This window comes from Seriola dumerili, unplaced genomic scaffold, assembly GCF_002260705.1.
Source record: "Seriola dumerili isolate Sdu_G_001 unplaced genomic scaffold, Sdu_1.0 BDQW01000079.1, whole genome shotgun sequence".
NCBI lineage: Eukaryota > Metazoa > Chordata > Actinopteri > Carangiformes > Carangidae > Seriola > Seriola dumerili.
The window spans coordinates 1,167,695-1,187,053 of record NW_019174334.1 but is presented as its reverse complement, the minus strand read 5'-3'; the positions used below and the strand labels follow the sequence as shown (position 1 = coordinate 1,187,053).

At 43.7% G+C, this 19,359-nt stretch overlaps 1 protein-coding gene across 1 annotated transcript in view; it reads right to left on the bottom strand.

Moving 5' to 3' along the window:
* Positions 1-19,359, bottom strand: part of ncoa2 (nuclear receptor coactivator 2) — a 53,343-nt gene that overhangs the window by 8,538 nt on the left and 25,446 nt on the right. The window contains exons 5-11 of the mRNA XM_022744261.1: positions 15,954-16,057; positions 12,621-12,798; positions 10,773-10,961; positions 8,002-8,103; positions 6,515-6,655; positions 6,062-6,209; positions 4,146-5,502 (exon numbers count right to left, since the gene is read on the bottom strand). Of these exons, the coding sequence (XP_022599982.1) occupies positions 4,146-5,502; positions 6,062-6,209; positions 6,515-6,655; positions 8,002-8,103; positions 10,773-10,961; positions 12,621-12,798; positions 15,954-16,057 (2,219 nt within the window). The remainder of the gene's footprint in view (positions 1-4,145; positions 5,503-6,061; positions 6,210-6,514; positions 6,656-8,001; positions 8,104-10,772; positions 10,962-12,620; positions 12,799-15,953; positions 16,058-19,359) is intronic.

The following is a 19,359-nucleotide window of genomic DNA, read 5'->3' as shown; positions in this document are numbered from 1 at the left end:
CGTTCTAGACAGTGACATGTATCTTAGGTATGCAAATGCTACTAAAGATAACAAGGCTGCCAAAAATGCCTGACAGAAGAGTTATCTGTTGTTGCCAAGGACTAAAGCCTTGGTCGTGCCTACGAACACTTTTTGTTGTTGGATCTTTTGCTCCTCTGCCTCGGAAGATCCTGTTTCAAAACCTCTCCAGATACACTGGAGCAAATAAATAGCCACAAAATGTTGATCACTACACAGCAGACAAGCATACAGGATATGTGGGAGAGCTAGAGAGAGTAGCAGAGTGAGGGGTGGGGGGGGGCGGTGGGGGGGAGAGAGAAAAGCCCTAATGAGGTCAGGAATGATGTAATGCTCCTGTACGCTCTCAGTTTGCTCTCTTCCTCCTCCTCTCTAATTCTCTCTCTCCTCCTACTTTCTATTCTCTCGACTTCTCTCGTTGCTTTTACCCTTAATGGGTCCTATTTCTATCAACCCCTGTTACTCTCCGCTTTCAATGCATGTCCGTGCATGTAATGCAAACCCATGCAGGAGATGCATTTTAACCAGATACAGCACGGGTACAACGTTAAGGATTTGTAAGGCCAAATAACCATTATCAAATATTTAGTTTCAAGCCATATCCCATTTACAGATCACAGTTTAACATCTTGACACCAGAACTTTACTCACTCTGGAAGAGCAGCTAAGGACACATACAAGATGCAGTTTGTTTAAGGGTTCTTGTGTATAATTAAAAATCAGGCTTGATCTGTTTATTCATCTCCACACCCAACACACAAGTAAGCATCACTACCTAGTTGAAAAACTGGCTGGTAATGAGGGAGAGAAACTAAAATTGACTTGACCCTTATCCTTATTTCATTGTTGTTAGTTAGTAAATTAAAAACAACACAGAGCAACACCCAGGTAATGGGCAAACCCAGATTTCATGTACATTCTTCTGCACAAATGAACTGTTTCGGAGTGAGGACGACCGATGACGAATCATACACTTCAATCGCGTTTGATACAAAAGGCACAGTTGCGTGCTTAGTAACAGCAGAGGCCGACTCGCTCACAGCAGGATGGTGAGGAGGCCCTTGTCACTCAACTTAAACCAGTCACGTCTGTAAGTGAGCAGGTTATAATCTAGTCATGTATTTCAAATCTATCCATTTCATGTACAGTCTGTGCCCTAATGTCAATATAGACTTCAGGACAATAAGACTATTGTGCCTTTCTGACCCAGTCCATGTCATTTTACAGGAAAGGGAACTGAGAAGCAGGGTGGGTAAAGCAGAAGTGCCACTGTTAAGTGAGGCAAAAAGGAAAAGTCATTTCACCCCAGAACAGTGTTGGCTTTTTGTGAGCAAAAAAAAAAAAAAAAAAGAATTTAGCGAAAACAACTTGCAGAAAATCTATTGAATTCACTATTTGCCTGTGAGCGAGCGCTCATGGAAATTAATGTTTTGGCATGCAGTTTGACATTATATTCTTTCTTATATTGGAAGAAGGAAGGAAAACTGAAGCACTGAGGCCAGAAGAAACTACTGGAGGAACTATTAAAACATAATATCATGTCCTGGCTCCTATGAATTCATTTGTTTTCTTTACCCACTCACTCATATGTAGGGTCGATGAGGGGCTGTGGCTATTGTGACCTACATCTGTCACTTTATAAAAAAAAAAAAGAAAAGAAATACTCAATGCTGAGCTGAGCTGAAGTGATTTCACAAGCCAAAGCAATGAACAACTCATGCTACCACCGTGTAATTTAGGTTCTTTTCTACAATATTAATGATAATTATTTACTTAATTTGACAGATTTGATTGATGTGACACTGAAGACCTGATATTTCAGTATCATAATATGGCGTAGAATAAAGACAAGCTGAATCATTAACTAAATTAATTACATGCAAATTACGGCTATAGCTGCAGTGGAAATAGATTTTTATTTAGTTTGGGAGACAATATGTTTACATGAACTCACACATATAAAAACTCACAGATAACCCTGCCTCCCACAGGCCCATGGGACTAGTCAACCATACCTATAGTTCCTTCAGCCATCAGCTAAGCCGCTACTGCTGCTCTCTGCTCTGATTTCTCATTTAGCTCTGCTCCAGCCATCAATAATTCAGCCCTCAAACAATAATGAGGAGGAATGAGGCAGAGAGAGAGACGTAGCAAGAAAACAGTGGGTGAGGTTAGTGGAGAGAAGGATGAGTGGACTTTTTGACTAGTACAGTCATCTTTCACACATGAGCGAGCAGCAATTCCCCAGTAAGGAAGAGGAACCCACTCACCAAGAAATGGCTCTAATGAAGCCACGGCTTCATGTCGAACAAATGCCCTTTTTCATAGTTAGTGGAGTCTGTTAAAACTGGGATCAACCATCAGCATCATTGTTTGAAACTACGAGCGTCATCATCTAAATGTGAAACCCAGAATTCACCAGTTTCATTTGCACTGTCCACACAAGGAAGAACTAAACCAATTTATGTCATTTAATGAATTTTTTTTGTATTATTTAGTACACTGACCGCTTATAGAGACCCTCAGCATCAACACACACACATCAAACCTCTATTTTTCTCCATTTCTATTTCCTTCTATTGTTTTGCGTATGTTGCTTGCTCTACAAACACACCACTCCCTCTCCCCTCTATCTCCATGGTAGCAGAGAGGACATGCAGGAGCATATGGCTCATCATTTTCACTCCTGCCTGCCGAGGCTGGGCTCTCCTGGGGGTATCTACACCTCTCTCATCTCTCCTTCTTTGTTCAGTTCAACAGCAGTTCTTATTATTCATCCAATCACCTTTTCCTCTTTTTCATATGTACCCAAGTGGCTGAGCACATACTGTACATACACAGCTAGCAGGCATGGCTAGCTGATATTCAGCGCCACTGTCCCTCTGTCTGAACGGGAAAACAGCAGTGTTTCTACAAAAGGTGCCAAAAAGAAGGAGGGAGATAAAAAAGAGGGCGACAAAGTGACGAAAACACAGTTTTTCCCAATATCCAGGTTAAGGCTACGCTGGTGCGCATCTCGAACGGATCAATCGATACTGTGTCAAATGTGTTTTCACACCCTTCTCCAGCCCAGGATCAAGATCGGTTTGGGTACTGCTTTGCTGTTTTACAAAAGAGTGAACATGCATTTCTAGAAAAACTTTAGTTCAATGTTATTGACATTTAAACAGCATCTTTGTAACCTAGATTACCCACCGGGTCTAAGAAGAGGAAGGTAATGAGAGAAATAGAGTGGAAGGGCATTCATGTAATTTTGTGTAATTCTATGTAATTCTGTGGTTTCGCAGTGATGTGTGTGATAGAGCTACATTTGTCTTGAACGTGTGTTTAGTAGAGCGCGTCATACGCAGGTTTCCTGTATGAAAGGTTACGAGTCTCACCAAATACTGGTTTTCTTTCCTGCATTAGAGGATCAGAAAGCTGAAGCCTCTGTTTTACTGAAATGTTGAGTTCTACCAGCAATACTCTCCCTGCTCTCTCCCTTTTACTCTTTTTCTCCCCTTCTCTCTTTCGGTGCCAGGTCTGACCTGAGCCTGGTGCCAAACCTGAGGATTCTGGCCAAACGCAAACAGGATCAAATGGCTGGAGAACCACAGGGGTTCCTTCCAAATGTCACAGTTGTTTGAAGCTGGCGGATAGCTTCCCTCAACTTGTGCTGCCAACACAAAGGCAGTGAAAGGACCAGATGTGTTTATATGTGAATAAAAACATGCATGATGTCTTAAATGTATATGACAAGACTGTAAATCTGAATCTGACTGTCGATGGGCCACAAATCCTGTTTGACCTCCACACTGCCAGACCATTTGTGTATTTAGCTGTAACATCCGGTGTGGACATGGGACTTGGAGGAGCCAACATCTGCTACCTAACCCAGATTAACGCTCAGACAGAGAGGAGGCAAGTGGAGCAGTACAGGGCAAAAAGTTTTGGGTTTTTGCAATGGGCTAAAGAAGGAGGTTACAAAACCACTTTTAGGGCAGCTCAGGAACGCATCATCACTTAAAACATGGAAATGATGCTATATACAAGCTATTTTTCAATCAGGACGGCAAAAATGTTTATAAAACTGAATAGCTCTCTTTTAATGTGCACTCAGCGCAGAGTAAGGCATGGAGAAAACTGACCTGCTCAGCCCGGTCGTATCCTGAGTCTGGTTTCTCTGCCTTGACGTGGGTGTTTTTGCCCCCTTCGACCTTCACCTCCCCAGGCTCCAGCTTAGGGACCTTGTCCTTCAGTGCAGTGTCATCCTTATCCAGCAGGTAGCGTAGCAGGGCATTGTCCTTCTTCTTGGGGCTCAAGGGCTCCTGCTTGGGAGCAATTTCTGCCCCAGAAGTTGTACTACCAGCACCCTGGGCTTGGTCTTGGCCCAGCTCTTTGCCTGTGGCCTCTGCAGTGAGTTTGGCCAGGTCTACAGGAGACGTACTGTTCTGAAGCAGTTGGTGGAGGATCTTGTGTTTTTCTTTGAGGGATGTGGCATGAGTGTTCCCTCCCGTGTGGCAACCCCGGACCCCTGTCCCAGCCTGGTCTTTGCCCTCACATCCTGCGCCAGGGGACAGGGGTGTCTCTAGAGGCTCTGGCTTGGTGGTGAGCAGTTGCAGTAGCTTAGTGTGGCCCTTGTTGTCATGAAGACGGTTGTGAGCGTCATGGCCCTCAGGGGGCCCTTCTCTCTCCTCCTTGGGCTCAGCAAGGTTGCTCTCTGCCTGACCTTGGTTGTGCCCCTGACCCACCTCTGTGTGAGGGCCAAATGAGTCTCCTGCAACACCAGCACCACCACTGCCTCCTCCAATTTTTGACATCAGATGAGAGTTTACCCCTGACCCTGGCGTGACCCCAGCTGGGGAGCCTATCTTCCGGTCTGGAGACCCCAGTGTATGTGCATGAGGGGGCCCATGCCCGTGTCCTACACCGTGGCACTCACTTAGGGCCTGCAGAGCTGACAGAGAACTGCTAGTGTAGCTGTTAGCATGGGCACTAGTCGTGCTACTACTGCCTGCTCCTCCAGGTCCTCCACCACACATCCCCACTGGGGATGGCGAGTGCAGGCCTCCTGCTACACGAGGGCTGCCCGCCCCCCCAGGACTACCTCTGTGCCTGGGTGATAGCATAGAGTTCTGTTGAGGTGGATGGGGCCCCCCGGCCGGGCTGGGGCTTGCGCGAGAGGGGCTGTTCATCCTCCAGTTTGGGCCCTGCTGTGGTGGTTGCATGCCCCCAGTATGGTTGTGTGGTGGGGGGCAGCCAAAACGGTAGCCCTGCATATGGCCCATGGCTGCTGGTTCTCTGGGGCCAGCAGGACCTGGAGGGGAAAAAGGCGTGCTGTTGCTGCTGATGGTAGTGTCTTGGCCCTGAGGCCCCGAACCTGGCAAACTGCCTGGGGTTGGAGGAGTCATGGAGGGAGTAGAGGAGTTCATTGGTTTTGGAGCCATCCCTGTGGCCTGATTGCCAGGACCCATATCCTGGCCCATTCCGCAGACTGTCTGCTCCCTAGAGGTTAAAAACAAACACACAGATAATCCAGCTGATTAATTCAGTTTTTCGCTATTTTTTTTTACTCAAGAATTTTCTGTAGATGTTACAAAATAGAGAAAATTACACTGCACGGTTTTGGGGTTCATCTTGAAGAAGTGTGACATTGTTTCTGGAAAGAGACCTCGCTGCTGATGTTTTCAGATATCATCATTCTTGAGGCACAACAAACTCATTTTGGTCATTTAACCTTTCCATTGTATTGGTGGCAGAAATTTCAGTAGCAACTGGGTAAATACAGCCACAAACATATACTTACACCTCACGGAAAAGGTGGGAAATATGTCTGATTTTTCTTTTTGGATGAACTACCCCTTATGTCTGATTTCATTGTGACAGCATCCCCCGAGACCCAGACCACTGGCAAGCTTGAAGTTACACATTATTCCATCCAGACAGAACACACAAAGCCATCACTTTTGTGCTGCAGGGCACTAACAGGCTAAAACATGTACGCAAGTTCATGCTGCAGATTTGTCTCTCTGGTACTGACACAAGTGTAGATAGTGAGACATACCTCTGTAGAATGTGCAGGGACATGTAGAGTTGGGGTTCGTTGGTGGCGGGCGAGCGCACCAGTTTGCTCTTGGTGTGGGCTGACACGATGGTTCCATCAGAGAGGGAGAACCGGTAGATGGGGCTGAACGCTTGGCCATGGCGGAGCACTGTGGACACATATGCGCTTACATCAGTACATACACACACAACACATTTTCACTGTGATGATTAATTTGTATAGATAGAATAAACTGGTTTTATTTTCTTCTTTTAAGTGCAGTAAAAATAGTGATTGGATTGGATTTAGGATCTCAAAGGAGAAGCCTATAATTTACCATTAGCTTTGGTTAAAAGGGACCCATGATCAAATCAGCATTATATGCTCATGCAGTCTGACAAAAGCACCAGAAAGACCAAAGGGAGTAACTCACAAGAGCCAAGAATTAAACAGGATAGTCCTTAACAGTTTTACCTTCCTGCTGATGTCTCTTGGCAAAAGACATCTCCCCATCATTCTGTAAGTGGAACCTCTGGATGCAGCGCCTCACCAAATCCTCCCAGCCTGGTTTCATGGACGCCCGCAGCAGACTGGTATCCAGGGACGTTATCTTACCTAAACACAGAGGACAGGATTAAGTAGGCCTTAGTCAGATATGGAAGGAGGGATTTCTATACACATGCACACACCCACACTAACTGAGCTGATGGGGATTTAATGTCTCTCTCAAACGTAAATATGTAGAGCAGCTTGTTGACCAGAAGATGTTCTCCACTTGGCCACTCGGCAGCAGAGCAGCTCTGTGGTTCGACACTGGTTGAAAAAAATACTGAGGACTTTTTACATTTTAATTACAACTTGTCAAAAGCTAGAAATTTCCTCTGTGGTAGTAAGGACGTCCTGTCTACACAAGATTAAACAGGCAAACACAAGTACAAATACTGTCGGTACAAATGAAGTAAGATCAACATTAAACACTTGATACAACAGGTAGAAGGACTGATTTTAAAAGTCACAAGGGCGGCTTAGGCTCAACTATCTTTAGAAGTGAACAAATACACCCATTCTACGGGCACAAACACACACACACACACACACACACACACACACACACACACACACACACACACACACTTGTAGCACTGTAACAGTTGTCCCTCATCGGATTGCAATTTAAATGGAGGCAGTGATGCATTTAAAGGGCTGACAAGCAGACTGTTGTGTGAATGACAGCCATAGGGACTGAGTAAAGACTTGTCACACAAACAATCACAACAGGAGCTTGTTACAATGTTACACTATACTCAGCAAGGTCTCTCAGGTGAGAGAAGATTGCAGAGGAAATACTTTTTTACAAAAAAAAGTTTTCCAATCAATAATGAGAGAAAAATCATACTCTCAATCCACAATAAGAAAATTAGAAAACAGATTCAAACAAACATAGACATGTATACAAGAACACCTACAGAGATCTGGGTGTGGAACTACAGTAAATTACAATATGATAGTGAGTAACTATGTGTGTGTGTAGATATACTGCACAAGACCAGGTGAAACACAGACAACTGTCTACATCTCTGCGCCAGTGTTCAGACAGGTACTTTACCTCCCACAGCGTAGACAGACGTAACAGGCTCAGTCCTAAGGACCTTTACCAAGGATATAATAATCTTTTAAATACCTAAACTATAGTGTGAGGTGATTTATGGGCTGGTGACATGGTGGGATGAGGTGTTGTGGGGGGCGGTGCCTCACTCGGGGCACTATATTAACTGCTGTATGTATGTATGGTGGTGTGGGAATCACAATCTCAAATGGTCAGTATGACTGCCAAAACTTATCAGCCTTCTAAGAAAAAAAAAAAAAAGGAAAAGGTGTAAACTGTTGGAGAAAGACATCAAGTTTGCTTTGTTTTGTTTGTATTATTTTGTAGCTCCTGGCTGCGTTACTGGTTTGTGTACCTTGCAGGTCCTGGCGCGTGGTGAAGCTCTCATGCGTGGGAAGCATGGGTCTTTCCTTCATGGGTACCCTGCGCGCCACACAGATCAGGCACGACTGAAAGTCTAAAAAACAAAAGGGGAAGAGAGGGAGAACAGAGGAGCAGACAGAGGGAACGTGAGGAGGGAAGAAAAGATCATGTAGAGGATGTAACAAAGAGAACAGGACAGAGACATAAGGAATGAAGGGGGATGGGAGAAGGGAGGAGAGGAAGGGGCGTAAATGATAGAGACAGAAGGAGGGAAAAGAAAATGAAATGCATGTTATTCCCAGGCAGCATAATTAATACAGTTATTAATGAGCACGGGGATCAGAGCTCCGCTCCTTTCATGAGGAGGAGCAACTATCGCTGGCAAGGGACATGATGAAGTGTGACCTTTGAAGGTGTGTGTGCATGTGTGCGTATGTGTGATTGTGTGCAAGTGTCTCCGGCTGGTCTCACCTACAGTGCCATCTCACACCAATGACATCTCCTGTGGTCCAACATTAAAGATTGCCATCGCTCAATCATGACAGTTGCCTCTAACACACACACACACACACACACACACACACACACACACACAGATGACAACGCCAAGTCCAGGACTGGGATGACCCCAAAAAGTCTGCCATCTAACTTTCCTGTGCCAGTAATACCCACAATCCCACACGTTTCTGGCTAAGAAATGCATGCCAGGGCTGACACACACACCCAAACAAACAAACACACACACACACACACACACACAAACAACACACCACAACACACACACCTCATTTTGATGTGTAAACAGTGCCTTGTGGGTGGTCCGGCCGATAGATCTGCAAATCTCTCTCAATTCCTTCCTCCTCCCTTGTCTCTGTCTGTGGCTGCAACTATAACCAATGATCCTGCCTCGCCACTCACAGTCAGACTTTAGAGGGCATTACATTGATTTATATTGATTCCCTGTAGACTTACTCTAACTTTAACCGTAACTACTACTTGCCTTACCATAACCTTAACCTAAACTTAAAACATGCCTTCACCTTAAGATTTAATGATTTACATTACGGGGACTTGTCTTTCGTTCCCATAAGGGAGACAAGTGCCTATAATGTAACTGTGTAAACAAATTTAGGTCCCTATGAAATGAGAAATACCTGGATGGCGAGCACGCACGCAAGCACGCACTCACACAAACAAGCGCACAAACACACGCACACACCTCTGGCCTGTTTCCTAGTTAGTGTATTTGCCAAAGTATGGTTGGCAAGCAGCTGGTGCACAAAGGAAGCCAGAGAGGGGAAAAGACAGGTTGAGACTAGACTTGGAGTGAAACATTAGCATTTTCACTTACTGTTTTAATTAACCACGAGTTATAGTTTGGCAGGAGGGAATTATGGTCTCTCATCAAAGAAACTGAGCAAACAGGATTTAGGTAGTTAAGATGCAGAATACTGCATTTGTTTCGAGAGCATTGCGTATCTATGCTTTACAAATTTTTGGACGAACGACAGTCACTTGTGATGGAAATTTACTCAAACTACAGGATCTCAAGTTCCTGTCTAAAGCCATGAAAACCACTGGAAAAGCCCAGTGACCTCTCAGTGACTGAACACTGAAAAGAGATCAGAGACAACATACAATTTAAATCATTTCCTTGCAAAGGTCAGCAAATGTTTATACTAGCGGCTACCACAAATGCGGCGCCTTTCCTTCTCCACTTCCATATTCCTCCGCGTTCATATGCTGTTGTGTTGAAACCTATGTGAAGCACATCAGAAGACTGGTTCCCTGATGCTATAAACATGATTAAAACACATCCTTTCCTGTGAGTCATAAGCTCTGATTTGTGAGGAATGTACATGAATTATAGATGGGCTTTAATGACAGCTGCCCAGCCTCTCGTCTCCCTTGTGTCACTTAACTTTTCATGGATGTAAGCTGAGTGGCACCAGCACTGCTCTTCATCAGTTGCGTATACTCCTTTTCACATACAACGCAGGTTATGAGGCAAACTCTTGATCTACTCATAATGAATGTAAATTCATATTCAAAACCATTTTCCGTTCTGCAGCCGTCACATTCAGATGTTACTTTGACCCAAGAAAGCCTCATAACTCCCTTTTGTCCTTGTCAAGGTTTAAGAAATCTTTCATTTCACTGCACATCAACACAGCAACAATCAGTCTGATGTCACATAAAGTAGAGATGCTTATGAACTTTTCTTCCGATTCTGTTGTTGATCTTGGTCTGCCAGACTTCTTTTAAGTTTTTAAAAAAATAAAATTATATACTGCAATGTTCAAAGATGATCTTAGCCTCCCTAAAACAATCTTATCTTTTCATTCCTCTGTCATAATAATTGGCCTATTTGTCCGCTAACTTTTGCATAACGCAACCCATAATGACTTTTGTATTTCAGGTGATATTAATTTACAAGCTCTAAGATCTTAATCAGACTCTAAACTTTTAAAGATTTCTTTCAATTCACTTTTCACAATTCCATTCTTAAATTTCCTAATTGCAAAGGCATCTAGAGCTTTAGGTATTTAGAGCTGATCTAGATTTAATCATAAACATTATAATAAAAATATGAAACAGTCAAAGTCCAGACTGGTAGCAAGGAATGGTAGAAATTCATCAGATCTTAAAACTAATCTAGGACTAAGGACTAATCTAAGTTTGTTCCATAGGGTCACAACTTTAGTGTCAAATGATCGTCCTACTCTCTATCCACTTTCCCACACTCCCTCTCTCCTTCCGTACCATCTCCTTCCTCCTTGATGGACTTGGGCTCTGAAACGGCGAAGCACTGCATGGTCTCGTATTTCTGCTGCTGAGGCTCGTGCTCGTGCGGCTCGTCCTGGCTCTCGCTGTGGGGATTGACCAGCATTCGGCAGTTGAATGTGTGACTGTTCCTCCTCGGACCCTCGCTGGACCATGGGACGCCATTCACTAGAGAGGAGCAAGAAGGGGAAGGGGAAATTTTCAATGTAACCTCCTGGGGGTTTTATTTGACAAATTTCACTGCAGCCAAAGCCGAACAACCGAACGGGGAAAGCGGAAGCGGCGGCGAGCGAGTCATGAGAGGCTACCACACTGCAAGCGAAAGACATAATGAGAGCAAGACAGAGAGAAAGATGGTGGAAAAAAGCGGAAAAAGGAGAGAGCAGTTGCTGGGGAAAGATCAGTCATAATGAGCAGTTAGAACCCTGAGCACTATGCCATCTATCCACAGCCATGCCAGGCTTCCATATGCATGTCCTCTAAAACATCATTGCCAATCTTTCTTCTTCTTTCCAACAGTTACACAGGCGCAGGCAAACTCGCATATATACACACACACACACACACACACACGTGTGAGCAGACATGCACACACACGCACACACAAAAAAAAGAAAAAGAATAAGAGACGTACAGTCACACACACACACACACACAACTCATCTCACTCTTGCAAACTCCCATCACACTCCATCTGGTTTGTGATCTCATTCAGTGCATTGATAATCTCCCAGTATCTGGGACACAGCCCACTGATCGTTTCCAGGGTACTCTGCTCTGTGCTGCTCTCCCACCCAGATGGCTGGGCACTCAGACCTCAATCCGAAGCACCAGGAGAGAAGAGGAGAGGAAGGGGAGAAGGGACTTAGAGAGAGCTCCTGATGGGGTGCGCTGACATACATTACAACCACCCCTTGAGTGGAGGAGATGCAGAGGTAGGATGTTAAATGGACGTGGGTATGAGAGAAGAGAGAGAAGACGGGGAAAAGGAATGGGCAAAACTGAAAGAGAGAAAGAAAAAGGTAAACGTCTGTCATACAAAAATAAATGGCCTGTTTTCATGAGATGAGTAATGCTAGGATGAAGACAATGATTTTCATGGAGGGGGAGGGGAGGGGAGGGGAGGGGGGGAGGGGTGGCTAGGAAATGGTAAAGTGAGAACATGAAAATGGGAACTTGGTGAGGGTGTGTGGCAGAGAAAAAGAGAGAATAACACAAAACACGAAGAGAAGGGGGAAGGAAGGGCATGAAATGAGAATATAGGGAGCGATGCTGCTGACAGGGGAGAGGAGCCGAAAAAGGAAGTTAATTAGGTGAAAAGAGAGGGAGGAAGAGCAAATGTCTGGGTTGAGCATCGGCGAGAGAAAATGAAAAAACCTATAGGTTTTATGCACTGTGCCAACCGTGTATATGAAGCTTACATAACACTTTGTATTAGGCAGCTTTCCCGCAGCCTCTCTGAAGCTATTTAACCATGAACATTTCAGTGTTTTTAATTAAACTGACAACACTATCAAACAGCCACCTACAACATACCTGTCTGAACAGGGAGAAGAAGAGAAGTGAGGGTGTTGAGAAACAGAGGGAACACAGTATGTAAAAAAACAAAACCAATCAAAACAAAACAAAAAAAAACACAAGAGATGAGGCCAGCGTGTAAATGAGAGCAGAGGTAGGAGTGATGCAACATAGGGGACATACATGCGGAGTCAGGAAAAGAGAGAGAGAGATGCGAAACACAAGTGACACAGCGAGACCGAAACTGACAGGTAGAAAAAGCCAGAGAGCAAAGCGAATGCTGGCAGGGAAAATAAGCTCGAGGCTAACCAAGGGATTTGGGCAGCAGGTTCTTGATGAACTCAGCATGATCACCGACGTGCAGCACGCTGTAGACACTGGTATTCATCAGCTCCTCCTGGTTGTAGCGCAGGTACTGGGTCACATTCTCAGACACGAATACAATGTTACCCTCCATGTTCACCACGAAGAAGAAGCCGTCCAGGGCCTGGAGGGGAGAAAGGGAGTTCAGAGGAGAGAAAGTTTGTTTACTGAATTTTTCACGCTGATATATAACAAATCTCTCGCAGTGAAATTGAAGCAATAGCAGGAGAGTAAAAATATGTTTAAGCACCTTTACCTCCCACCAGTACTCTCTGCTAATACAAATGCTGCTGCAGCTGAGTACTTTAATAAAAAAAGCTTAGTCCTACCCTGATGCAACTCATAGATTCATTAGGGTCATTTTATTGTGCTGGTTTGAACCTCTCATGTTTGGTTCATTAAAAGGATTTCCTGTGTTTTGCGCAGAGCCAAAAGAACATTTACAGACGCAGAGGACGCTGTAAGCTCTGCAGAGTTTTATTCATATGTATGTCTGCGGTCAACAGTAGCAAATTGAAAAAAAAAAAAAAAAAAAGTAGGCCAAAATATTCAATCTGCACATCTGCATAGTGTCTAAAAAGAGGTGATTAGTACTCTGCGTGCCGGGCACATCCATCACCCCTGCAGATGCTCAACATCAGTGTGGCTGATAAAAAGCAGGATAAAAGCTTATGCCTGCAGAGCTTGGAGGATGTGAAGGAGGAGGAGCACTTAATTGAAAGAATACAGCCCCAGGTCAGCCATTACACACAAGATGGTGTCAATTAGGCCATCAAATCACCCAGAGCCTTTAAAAAGGAATTCTGCCGGTTGTAAAGCTGTAAAAGCTGGTGTCAAGATAAGAGACAAGAGACTCCTGCCAAGGTGTCTGCTCCTCACCTCTGCTTAAATAATCATTACCTACACACACACACACACGCACACACACACCCTTTAACCTCAGTTTACATTACGTATTATGTATTCATAACAAATAACATGCTCAGTTTTGTAATGCATAAACTGTCTAGGAACAAAATCTCTTTTATGTATAGCATGTATAACAAACCTGGAATCAACCGGCAGGCTACATTTTGGGGTGAAGCAAACTCACACATCGCAGGTTACACATGATCTAATGGAGATAGATGTTTTCCCTTGCCTGCATCAACGCAGCATGAGCTAAAAAAAAAAAAAAAAAAAGACTTGGGGAGATCTCACCTATCGATGCATAAAGCGAAATGGTTCCAAAATGCAACATGGTTGTGTAAGTCCACTCTGTGTGAAGAAAGGCCATGTACTGGACAAGTAGGGCAAACAGAAACAGAGCAAACACTCTCTAGTGCCAACTCTTGCCTTCTTCCAGACACTCTTGCATAATGCTGTTAGACAGTACCTTAATTTACAATGCCCTGATTAAATAAACACTGTAGAGATGACCAAAGCCCTTACAAATGAATATACTCTAAATAAATGTACCCTGAGCCACCACACTCCATGTACCTGTTCCATTTTGCACCGAGCCTATTGTCTTGATATATGACTCTGTATTGCTTTTCCTCCCAGTACAATATACAGCGGGTAGTGAATTGTTATAGTGAAGGGAGTAGGGGTCTCCTTTCCTCGCCGTTATTTATGACTTGATTCTGGTGCTTTGCGAACAGGATCTCTCTTCACATACATTCTTGCTAAACATAATATATTTTCAGCATGGCAAGGCATTACTGTCTTACTAAAAAACAATGCAAACTGGTCTCTTGCAGGGCCCGGTATAGAAGCTCAAAACTTTTTTGGTTCTGACCTAAATGTGTGTAAAGCACACACATTCTCAACAAAAGAAGGAAGGCTAAAGGGGACTGAAAGAAAAAACATGTTTATATACTTGTATACACGTCTACACTTCCCCCTGCGTCGTAGTGTGAGAGAAGTTCAAAGACGGTCATTGTCACGGACTTGTGACCAACGGTAGCTTGGGACAAAATTCTTCGTGACTGTTCCTACGTCTACTAACCAACCTATAGGAATGCAGCATGAAATGACGCACTGATCGACATGTTGCTAAGCTCCACTGTTTTGCACTATCATGGTGCAGATGGACAAAGTTTTATTCTTACGTATTGAGTTGCGTCGTAGCCTACAATTCAGTAGATGTTATCATCATACAGTCTATATATAGTATATATATTTATATATATACCTCAAACTTGATGTTGTTTATTAGATCCGTGTCACACAGTGAGGCAAATATCTTATTAGATTGCCAAAATCTCTGTAGATGCCTTTTGATATTGAAAAGGGTATAATCTAGGAATCAGTGCCAAAGCTCTGACACTGTAGCTTTAAACATTCAAAACATACTCAGCCCTCTAATGATTTCGTCATACCACACAACAGCAACCATACGGGGCAGTCTAACAGGAATGCCAACTATTTGTCACAACAAGTCATGTGACGGAACAAGACTTGCTCCCAGAGGTTTAAAACAACAACACACTGATATGTTTTCGCGGCCTCCTTCGTCCTTCTGTGCTCGCATGAGCGTGGGCAGCGGACAGCCTTGGAGGAGGGTCATGGGGCGCGTGGGTGCATTTCCTGCCGACAGCCATTCTCCTAAGAGCATCCTGTAATGAGCCCGCGCTGGCGGACGGGGACATGGCCAGAGCAGAGCGGTGTGAATGGCCGATCGCTGTGTTTTGGGGCTGCTGACAGATGGGAAAGCATGCAGGCTGCGCTGGGCTATATTTAGCCGCGAGTTAGCATGTCGATTCAGTGACGCTGGACCAGGAGAGCTATAAATATTCCATGACAGGACAGATCTAGAGGCGAATATAGAGAAGATGGGGAGGGAGGGAGAGAAAGAGAGAACTGAACAAGTAAGAGAGAGAAAGGGAGGGAGGAAGTGAGTGAGAGGACAGGCTCAATGGACTGATTCATTCGCCAGGCTGTTGCTTTCTTCCCATTATACGTAAGCACTTCAGTGGCCCTCCGTGGGACAACGAGGCCATTGCTCCGCTTGGTGATTTACAGCCAATCCGGGGCAGATACAAGATGCTGGCAGCTTTTACTCCACACAGCTACACTCACACACAACCACTACTGGCCCATTTGTGATTGTTCTCCGTGGATAGCACTCTTCATTATATAGCAATCATGATTTAAAGAGCAGTGTATATCCTATGCGAGTGTTAGTATGAGTATTCAGATGGGGTACTTCAGCTTGAGTGTTCAGTGTGTGGTATTTCATAATATTTTCCCCCAGATATGACACTATGAATAAGCAAGAGAAGGCCCTCTACTCACCTCCAGCATCATTGGTCCCAAGGCATCTTTGTCAATCACACTTTGGCCTGTTGATGAGACATCGGCCTTCTGTACCTCCTCCTCATTTGCTGCTGCAGCTTTTTCTGTTGATGGGAAAACCAGTGGCCGAGGTTTAGCAAAGCAAACAAACAAAACAAATGCATTCAACTGATTCTAGACAACATGGACCGTAACTTAATAAAGAAGGCATTCTGTTATTGTGAGAAACAAAAATGCATCACAAAATATGAAACCAAAACATGGAAATCATGCTTTTTTCAATGCTTTCCCCCTGTGATTGACCCACATACTTTAAAGCGGTCACTTGTTTACAAGACTTTTAACAAATATTTTTTCTGGTTACAAAGCAAACACATTTTGTGCCTTTGTCAAAACAAGTTGCCATAGCTCAAACCCAAGCACAGAGCAGCAAGTGGAGTGAAAGGTTATTGTAAATGAGTGTGTCAGGGCACGCAGCTGCCACGCTGGTGGCAGCCACTGGATGGATTGCATTGTCATGTGCAAAAAAAAAGGCTATTATGGAAACACAGTGACAGTGTGTAAACAACTCTTGTTCCAAATAGAGTAGCAAGTTGTTACTATGTGGTCCAGCAGCAACAGAAGACCTTAAAACATGTAAAAGAAAAACCTCTCTTATTTTAATTAATTATAATGAAAATTATTATTGTTATAAATTAAAATAGTAATTTTGTGCTGTTCCTATAGAACCACCTTTTAACTTTGGAAAGTAGTTCAACAAGGCTTCCCTTTAGCCAGGGGTTGTCTTCCTTTTTATATGTACTACCTCTCTCAAATAACTTTGCTGCAGTGGGTCCTTGTGACCTACTATGCCTATTGGATTTCCAAGTATGGATACAGGGAGACTTGCTGCATATATAGATACTTATGGTCTGTAGTATCACCAGACTTGACCTGTGCAAAAAAATTAAAATAATAATTTAACAAGCACCTACTGATATTTAAAAATGATAAATGTAGCACCTTTGACTCCACAGCCTAATAAGCTTTAACAGATCTTTCAATGTAAGGGTTCTGGGTTTGGTTTGTAAGAGGCGAAAATTGAGAGTATCCTGTAAACTCCTGTACCTGCTCTATGGTGCTGTGCATTTGTCCATGTGAGTGATTGGGTTAATAACCATGCAGAGACGCCTTATGTTCAGAGTGTAGGCTGCCCTACTTTTGGAGATGATGATGAGAGGCGGAATATGAGTGGGCTGTTGGGGGTGACATGTTTAACTGTCACACCACGCCAAGAAGATGGCTGACTATACAGTGAGAAAAATGTTGTAGTGGAAAGCAAAGAAAAATCACATCCCTCCTTGATTTTATTGGATGTAGATGTGTGAAATCTGACACAGATGCAGGTTTGCCCCTGCTCTGTGGGCTCGTGCAACAGCACACAGACCCACATTCATCTCTTTCAGCATTAATGATGTGTGCATCAGCAGGACCTCTCCAGGCCCAGCGGGGACCAGTATACCAGCACAGCTGCCCTGGGTACAGACCCATCACTCAATGTCAGTGCGGCCCTCACTGGCTTTCTGCCCGTCTGCAGAACTGTGCCACAGATAGAGGGAGGAATTGATCACTTATATCTGCTAATAAATGAATTAATAACCACATAATCTGTAACTGACAAGATATTTGCCATTAAGTCATCTCTGTCTTTTTTTTCTTTTTTAATTTTACATGTATTGTATTTTTACATTTTTCACATATGCATGATGAATACAAATTGTGTATCAAACAATGTACTAGCTGCAGCTCAGCAGCTACTGTGTGTCCCAGCCTCCAGCCAATGAGAGCTGGGCTTTTACTATGTTGGCAAGAGTGAGAACAAGAGTGTAAAGGAAGCTGTAAAAATCGTGGCTATGCCATTATTTTATAGGCTCTATAAAGATATCATTACTCAACATACTGTCTGTTAACATGCAACAAAATGGCAACAGAGAAAAAGCCAAGTATATGCTAAGTGCACAGCTCCACCGTGATTTCAATTATGGAAAATGTATGCAGATAACAAGAGGAACAAACAGGGATAAATTAAGAGCTGTCAGTAGGAGGCAACATTTCTAAAGGCCATCGTCGTTCCATTGCACCTCTCTGCAGAGCTGTGACACCAATCAGTAAGAGTTACATTAAGTCACAATGGTGTAATTTAATATAATCAGTAATGTCACCATAAACTGAGAATATCTTTTATGCAGTAATGATGCTGTCAAGGTGGAAATAATCCTCAGCCTATAGAAAAAGAGATGCACTACAAACAATCCTATACACTCTGGAACGTAACAGTTAACAGATGACAGATGAGGTGCAATGACGAGAGCAAATGGAGGTGGTAAAATGATGTACTTTGAGCATGAAAACATCTAAAAAGAGTTTTCAGTGCATCCCTGGTTCAACAATAAGTACAACAAGAAAAAGAATGACTGGTCGCTGAAATTGCTGCCCCTCTGAACCGTCCAAGATGAGGTGCAGCAGCTTTCTGTGTTAAGTATAAAAATGTGTCTCTGGTTGGCCATCGAGAACAAAAGCAGAGGGGAGAGGAGTGTAAGCCCTTCCCTCGGTGGTAGCTGTACAAACACAATTATGCCTTCAGAGGCAGGCAGGGGACGTCAATCTAGCCTAGCGTAGAGAAAAAAAAAAAAAAAAAAAAGAGAGAATGAGAGGAGGAAGGGTCAGAGGGAGGGAGGGGAGTGCGGACAGCAGAGTGGGGGAGGGACTGACAGACGGTAGCCAGAGTTTGTGTGTGATTTTTTGCATCACATTGCTCATCATTACATAACGCCTGGCTCTGTGAGTCATAAAACAAGATGACATCATCAGCTGGTCTGATTCATGTATACCTTGAGTGGGCCACTTTTTGTCCACCAGTCGTACAGCTGCTTTTCATATATGCACAGTCAAAGCTTATTCATAATTTAGTATTTGCCTTGAGGTTTACCTTGGTGCTATGTTTGGGCGTGTAAGCAGGAAAAAAAAAAAACTGGGATTTCATTGATCTTGGTCTGATAAATCCAACAGGAAAAAAGTAAAAAGTAAGACACACCTCAAGTAATTGTTTAAGACTACAAAAAAGGAGAAGCTGGCAAGTAAAACTGAGCGCACTGATCCATTTGCCTGATGTTCTGGCTCAGAATTGAAGTGGGAAAGACCAGCAGCCAAACAAAAAAACTGCTCGGGTCCATGCAAATTATATGATGAAGTGATGGAGAGAACATTAAATCAATTGTGCTGGCCTTTAATAACAACATCAATTACTGTGTGTGGAGCAGATCCCAAACCATAATATTTATGCCATCACATCTGAGGTTTCTGCCAACATTGTGCCACCTGTGGCACTCGTGGTTGTATCAGAGCTTTAAAACCACAAGACCATCCT